At 41.7% G+C, this 8,074-nt stretch overlaps 1 protein-coding gene across 1 annotated transcript in view; it reads right to left on the reverse strand.

Annotated features, from left to right (window-relative positions):
* LOC311228135 (titin-like) overlaps nucleotides 1-8,074 on the reverse strand; it is a gene marked incomplete at its 5' end in the record, with an annotated part of 258,753 nt that overhangs the window by 93,466 nt on the left and 157,213 nt on the right. The window contains 8 exon segments of the mRNA XM_084314050.1: nucleotides 46-342; nucleotides 793-944; nucleotides 1,612-1,774; nucleotides 2,073-2,220; nucleotides 2,428-2,579; nucleotides 2,683-2,812; nucleotides 3,096-3,277; nucleotides 5,257-5,562. Coding sequence (XP_084170176.1) covers nucleotides 46-342; nucleotides 793-944; nucleotides 1,612-1,774; nucleotides 2,073-2,220; nucleotides 2,428-2,579; nucleotides 2,683-2,812; nucleotides 3,096-3,277; nucleotides 5,257-5,562 — 1,530 coding nt within the window.

An 8,074-nucleotide genomic window follows, 5' to 3' on the forward strand; every position in this document is an offset into this window, starting at 1 on the left:
ACACGTCATCGGCGATTAAAGTGTTATTATTATTTGGACCCTCACCCAGGACATTGAGTCTCATCTCCTTGGTAGCCTTGCCCAAGCTGTTGGACGCCACCAGGGTGTAGAGGCCGGTGTCCAGCCTCTTGCCCTGCTGAATGAGGAGAGTGCAGCTGTCGTCCGACACCATCTTGTTGGTGTGCACGTCGTACTGAACCTCCACCCTGTCCTCCGCCTTGTGGGGCGGAGCCTTGTACCAGGTGAGGGTGGGGAAGGGGCAGCCGCGCACCTTGGCCATGATACTGACGTCGTCTCCTTGTTCCACCTCCATGAACTCCTTCAGATCAATGGAAGGAGCGCCTGGGCAGGGAAAGGAAGTCAAAAGTAAATATAAATGTATTTGTATATTAAAGTAAATATATAAATATACATTTGTTATTATTATTATTATTATTATTATATTATTATTATTATTATTATTATTATTATTATTATTATTATTATTATTATTATTATTATTATTATTATTATTATTATTATTATTATTATTATAGTAAAGTAAATATAGATATAAATATACATAAACTGACTTTGCTATACAAATATATCTATATATAAATATTGTATAATGTATTGTGTAATAAATAAGTATTATATACATTATTATACAAGTATTATATATTATAAAAATACAAAACCCAACAGAAAGGTGGCACTGCAGTGGGGCCGTTTTTTAACCCCTTTTTTCATAACCCGTATTATGAATGTATTATTATTAAATCTAATGTGAGACAGATTAAGTGGCCTTACAGGTCTGGTCCTGGATGAAGATAGGTCCGGCTGTAGAGGAAGGTCTGCTGTCTCCCACCTCGTTGTGAGCCTTGACTCTGAACTCGTACTCGTCTCCTTCCTTCAGGTCTGTCACCTTATAGCTGGTGGTGTCGATATCTGTTCTGTTGCACCTACAGGTGGAATTGCAAGGCGTTAACAGACAGCCTTGTCGGGAGCCGTGTCCAATGCAAGTGCAACAGCAGTAAAAGTAAGTATCTCTGAGTGTAAGGGACAACTAACGTTACTGATACAACAAGTCAAGTCAAGTACATTTTATTTGTATAGCACATTTTAAACAACAGCCGTTGACAAAGTGCTGAACAGTTTGCATACAAATCAAGGTACTATACTTACCATATCAAGCTATTTAAAACATAAATACATTCAAATCACATTAAAACTAAGCAGATAACTCTGTGCAAGGGATTTAGAAACATGTCTGAAGGAGTTACTGGGCATCTGTGTGTGTCTTAGATTATATTAGATTCAAATGTATTGTCATTATACAGCACAAGTACAGTACAACAAAAATACGATTATTTCGTTCTCAAATTGACAGAGGTCAAGCTCTTGATACAAACATATACATATACATACTGTATATGTCAACTTAACCTGAGCCTTTAACCCAAGTCTTTAACCTGAGTCAGTTTGATGTAAATGTTTTATTTACATTTAAAGGTATTTCTAAACACTAGATCTGGTACATGAAAGTTACATTTACCAGTCAACACTTATTGAGAATGTGTGATGAACTAAATGACAGATTTAAATGAAAGGATGTAGGTGAGTACGGACCTTCTCCAGGACTCCTTCTGACCGCTGGCGTCCCACCAGAGCAGCTCCATGCTGTAGTGGGTTACAGGAGAACCTCCGTCGTTCTTCGGAGCCTTCCAGGTCAGCGCCACGGTTCCCTTCCTCACCGTCTGGATCTTCAGTCTCGTAGGAGGATCAGGAGGATCTGGAGGATGAATGGTAGAAAGTAAAAACATTTGAATGCCATAATGTGTGAGGATTAGTAGACTAGTAGAATGGGTTAGGGTTAGGGTTAGGTTTCACTTCCGGTATAATATTCACTCAAGACATATTTGAGAATATAGATTTGAAAATAGAATGTTAATATTAACATAATTATCATAATCCTCATAAGAAAGAGTTTTGTATAGTGACATGCAAATAAATAATACTTAAAAAGTCATTATCATTATCATTATCATTATCATTATCATTATCATTATGATCAGGTCCAGTTGACTCACGGATGGGATCTCTGGCTCTGGTCGGCTCAGTGGTCTCGACTAAAGGTCCGAAGCCAAAGCGGTTCTCAGCCTTGATGCGGAAGTGGTACTCCAGGCCCGGGACCAGATCTGTGATCACCAGGGACTGGGCCTGGCAGGTGGGGTTAACCTGGGCAGAGGAGGAGAAGTAGAGTTTAGAATGACTCACAGACCTTTAAAGATGATTCTGACTCACCTTTACTGGGGAAATGGCAAAGGAGTGACTCGTTACCCAGAGTTCACAAGTTCAGATGTTTCATTTTTGTCTTTGTACCACACTTGTACCGCACTGTATACTGCACTGTATACTGCACTGTGTACTGTGTGTTGTGTGTACCTTGGTCCAGGCCTTGGCAGTGACGGCCTTCTTCTCGATGAAGTAGCTCTTGACTTTGACTCCTCCGTCGCTCTCCGGAGCCTTCCAGGTCATCCTGCAGGTTCCCCTGGTGATGTCACTGATCTTAATGTCTCTAGGAGGTCCGGGCAGGTCTGAGGACAAAGAGGAGGATTTCATTCATACATCACTTCTCACCGAGGACGTCGACTCTGATATTACTGCAGTATTACGACTGTCTCAGTGTGTTGTACTTACCGAGGACGTTGACTCTCACTTTCACCACCTTGTGACCAGCAGGGCTCTCAGCGTTGAGGATAAAGCGGCCGGCGTGGTTCATCTTGCACTCAGCGACAGTCACCACCGAGGTCGTGTCTGTAGACTGGATCTGAGAAGGGACACACAATATGACATATGAATTTATACCCTGAAAACACCACTATATATGATATTATATCCCAGAAAACACCATTATATATGAGAATATACCCAGAAAACACCATTATATATGAGATTATACCCAGAACACGCCACTATATATGGGATTATACCAAGAAAACACCCTTATATATGAGATTATATCCAGAAAACACCCTTATATATGAGATCATACCAAGAAAACACTATTATATATGAGATTTCATTACAGATGATCTTGATAGATAGATTACCTCTGAGTCGATAGGCAGGGTGTGCAATTCGTTCTTCTTCTCTGTCTCAGCGGTTCCATCGAAGGTCCAGGTGACCTTGGGTATGGGACGTCCTGTGATGGAGGCTGGGATCTTGAACGGGGTTCCAGCTCTGCAGAACATCAGGTCCTGAACGTTGACGTCCAGAATGACCATGGGCTCAACTAGAGGACAAACAATACAAACACAAGTCAGTACAAACTGTATCATTCAAAAGGAAAAGGTCTTTGTGTGTCTGCATATCTATGCATTTCATAATAATGACTGTGTTGATTATTGTATATTTGTTTGATGTTTGTATGATGGTCTGTTGATGTGAAGAAAAGGGAGCGAGTCAATGATGTGTTTGACTGACATGTATAGCATGTGGTTGGTTGATACAGATTTTATATTGTATTATTATTATTATTATTATTATTATTATTATTATTATTATTATTATTATTATTATTATTATTATTATTATTATTATTATTATTATTATTATTATTATTATTATTATTATTATTATTGTTACAAAGGGTCAGATTAAACCGAATATATGTATTTATTGATTGATATATATTGCATAATATTTGTATATCGTTTGATATCCCTTGTGTATCCTTTGTACATATACACGGAATATCCCTTTAACCTAGTACAGACCATAATATTTCGTTCTCCTATTGGACAGCGCCCCCTAGGCGCCAGCGGCCGTGCCCCCAGAGTCGAGTTCAAAGCTACCGTCAAGACATGTCTGTACATGCCCGGCTCTGCCCAGGAATACGAGACAGAAATGAGGTTGGCACTAGTTTATTCCCCGTACATATAAATATGGCGCAGGTGAATACAGCAGTAGTCTTAGTAACAAGTTGAAGCCTCACACTACGATACAACGTGCTGTGAAGTGGGCCCGTTTTGCCCCAAAATAGAGTCTTGTTTATCCTAATACGTTTGTTCAACGTATCGTTTGCTCCTTACTAGTAAAGCCTTCATCACGAGTCAACGACCAAGTGAAGTGAGCAACCGTGTGTCTAAATAGAGCACTTATAGCCGCGTGCGAATAGGATAGTAAAGTATCAGAGCTTGGTTGAATAACGTCAAGTTCAACTTAGTTAATGTGAAGTACCGCGCACCGGAGAATATACACCGGTGAATGCAGAGCCCCTTTCCGACTGGATTATTATTCTTATTGCTTTGGACCAGGCTGTTGGAGCGGATACGAATCGTCTACACCCGCTACTGTGGGATCTACCGTGAGGAACATCATTCGAGCCCGTCTCTATTGGAGAGGCTGACCGGCTTCCACCTGTGCTGCACGCATACTGGGATTACAGCTGCTTTTCGTCTGCCGAGCAGGGAGTAATATACCGCCTCCCATAGCAGGAGCCTATTGAGTCCCCGCTGACCCAGACTTTGCATTCGAACATTTTCCTCCCCCTGCTGGCTTACAACCGGTGGGAACCCCCTACCAGTATCCCCGCTGCCTCCCCAGAGTACCATAGATATAATTCTTAATATTCAGGTTGTATTATCATCTCCTGCGTAACCAGAGAATGGACATTCATTATTGATTTGCCTACGCACATTCCTTTGCCTTATAAGCGCATTCAAGTAAAGTATATTATGTATTTTTGCTGCTAATAAATACTTAAAGACAACTTTGTGTAGAACCGATTCATTATGGGGAAGTGTTCTCATCATATACACATGTACTGTATGGCCAGTAGTAAAGTACATAAGACGGTAGTGGTTTAATGATACCAATACTTATTAATACAGTCAGGGAATTGTACCCCTCAGTTACAATTATTATTATTATTATTATTATTATTATTATTATTATTATTATTATTATTATTATTATTATTATTATTATTATTATTATTATTATTATTATATATACCTATGTTGTACATGTTTTTAGCTACTAAAAACGAAACAGCTACTCATGATAATAGTCTATAGGAAACTAAACACCTACTTGTGATAATAGTCTCTAGGAAACTAAACACCTACTTGTGATAATAGTCTCTAGGAAACTAAACACCCACTTGTGATAAGTCTCTAGGAAACTAAACACCTACTTGTGATAATAGTCTCTAGGAAACTAAACACCTACTTGTGATAATAGTCTCAGTCTAGGAAACTAAACACCTACCCAGGATCTCCTGTACAGTGATATCTCCGGTCCTGCTAGGCTCAGAGTTCCCAGCTGCGTTCACAGCGTACACCCTGAACTTGCACTGCTTCCCTTCCTTCAGGTTAGGAACTGTGATCTCGGTTGTTGGGTGGAGTTTCTCGGCAGGGTTCACCCTCCTCCAATCAGGAGCGCCCTCCTCGTGGACCTCAATGATGTAACCCACGACTGGGCTGCCCCCGTCTCTCTCTGGTGGGGTCCAGGAGAGGGTGATGCTGCTCTTGGTCTTGTCCTTAACCTCTGGCACCCCAGGTGCGCCGGGAGGCTCTGCATGATGAGAGGAAGGTGGTCAGTTACAAGATGGATGATAGTAATGTTTGGTGAATAAAGAACCTTCTCTCCTGTGTCTCCTCTACTCTATCCCCCTCAGCCTTCCAACTGTTCAATAAAGAACCTTCTCTCCTGTCTCTCCTCTACTCTGTCCCCCTCAGCCTTCCAACTGTTCAATAAAGAACCTTCTCTCCTGTCTCTCCTCTACTCTGTCCCCCTCAGCCTTCCAACTGTTCAATAAAGAACCTTCTCTCCTGTCTCTCCTCTACTCTGTCCCCCTCAGCCTTCCAACTGTTCAATAAAGAACCTTCTCTCCTGTCTCTCCTCTACTCTATCCCCCTCATCCTTCCAATTGTTCAATAAAGAACCTTCCCGCCTGTGTCTCCTCTACTCTGTCTCCCCCTCAGCCTTCCAACTGTTCAATAAAGAACCTTCTCTCCTGTCTCTCCTCTACTCTGTCTCCCCCTCAGCCTTCCAACTGTTCAATAAAGAACCTTCTCTCCTGTCTCTCCTCTACTCTGTCCCCCTCTCAGCCTTCCAACTGTTCAATAAAGAACCTTCTCTCCTGTCTCTCCTCTACTCTGTCCCCCTCAGCCTTCCAACTGTTCAATAAAGAACCTTCTCTCCTGTCTCTCCTCTACTCTGTCCCCCTCTCAGCATTCCAACTGTTCAATAAAGAACCTTCTCTCCTGTGTCTCCTATACGCTGTCCCCCTCATCCTTCCAATTGTTCAATAAAGAACCTTCTCTCCTGTGTCTCCTCTACTCTGTCCCCCTCAGCCTTCCAACTGTTCAATAAAGAACCTTCTCTCCTGTCTCTCCTCTACTCTTGTTTGTTTGTTTGTTTGTTTGTTTGTTTGTTTATTAACACAGTTAAACAGAAGTAAAAACAATACATAATAAGTTATAACGATTGTGAAGGAGAAGTTAGAAGCCTAGAGGCTTATCAAGAACGTCCCCCGTTTTATAGAATCAAACATACAAAAATACAAAACTATGCATATTATAAAATACCAGAATACATTAAAAGATTTGTGTTAATACAAACATACATACACACAGTACATACATGGATATACTGTGTACATAATAATATATAACAACCCACCCACCTGCCTATAAACCTACCCACCCACATAACCAAATGCATACCTACATGTATGACCTGTTATCTATCTACTACTTTTGGATGATAATTTCTTTGTAGTTTGCTTTAAAAATAAGCAGAGATGGAGATCTCCTCTACTCTGTCCCCCTCTCAGCCTTCCAATTGTTCAATAAAGAACCTTCCCGCCTGTGTCTCCTCTACTCTGTCCCCCTCTCAGCCTTCCAACTGTCTCAATAAAGAACCTTCTCTCCTGTGTCTCCTATACGCTGTCCCCCTCTCAGCCTTCCTACTGTCTCAATAAAAGTGTCAAATTTCCCGCGAGATAATAAAAGTATTTCTATTCTATTCTATTCTATTCTAAAGAACCTTCCTGCCTGTGTCTCCTCTACTCTGTCCCCCTATCAGCCTTCCAATTGTTCAATAAAGAACCTTCTCTACTGTGTCTCCTATATGCTGTCCCCCTCTCAGCCTTCCTACTGGCTCAATAAAAGTGTCAAATTTCCCGCGGGATAATACAAGTATTTCTATTCTATTCTAAAGAACCTTCCCGCCTGTGTCTCCTCTACTGATCCCCCTTTCAGCCTTCCTACTGTCTCAATAAAGAACCTTCTCTCCTGTGTCTCCTCTACTCTGTCCCCCTCTCAGCCTTCCTACTGTCTCAATAAAGAACCTTCTCTCCTGTGTCTCCTCTACTCTGTCTCCCTCTCAGCCTTCCTACTGTCTCAATAAAGAACCTTCTCTCCTGTCTCTCCTCTACTCTGTCTCCCTCTCAGCCTGCCTACTGTCTAAATAAAGAACCTTCTCTCCTGTGTCTCCTCTACTCTATCCCCCTATCAGCCTTCCTACTGTTCAATAAAGAACCTTCTCTCCTGTGTCTCCTATATGCTGTCCCCCTCTCAGCCTTCCTACTGGCTCAATAAAAGTGTCAAATTTCCCGCGGGATAATACAAGTATTTCTATTCTATTCTAAAGAACCTTCCCGCCTGTGTCTCCTCTACTGATCCCCCTTTCAGCCTTCCTACTGTTCAATAAAGAACCTTCTCTCCTGTGTCTCCTCTACTGATCCCCCTCTCAGCCTTCCTACTGTCTCAACAAAGAACCTTCTCTCCTGTCTCTCCTCTACTCTATCCCCCTCTCAGCCTTCCAACTGTTCAATAAAGAACCTTCTCTCCTGTCTCTCCTCTACTCTGTCCCCCTCTCAGCCTTCCTACTGTCTCAATAAAGAACCTTCTCTCCTGTGTCTCCTCTACTATGTCCCCCTCTCAGCCTTCCTACTGTCTCAATAAAAAACGTCTCTCCTGTGTCTCCTCTACTCTGTCTCCCTCTCAGCCTTCCTACTGTCTCAATAAAGAACCGTATCTCCTGTGTCTCCCTCTCAGCCATCCTACTGTCTCAATAAAAA

Source organism: Notolepis coatsorum (assembly GCF_963971535.1).
Source record: "Notolepis coatsorum genome assembly, chromosome: 5".
Classification (NCBI taxonomy): domain Eukaryota; kingdom Metazoa; phylum Chordata; class Actinopteri; order Aulopiformes; family Paralepididae; genus Notolepis; species Notolepis coatsorum.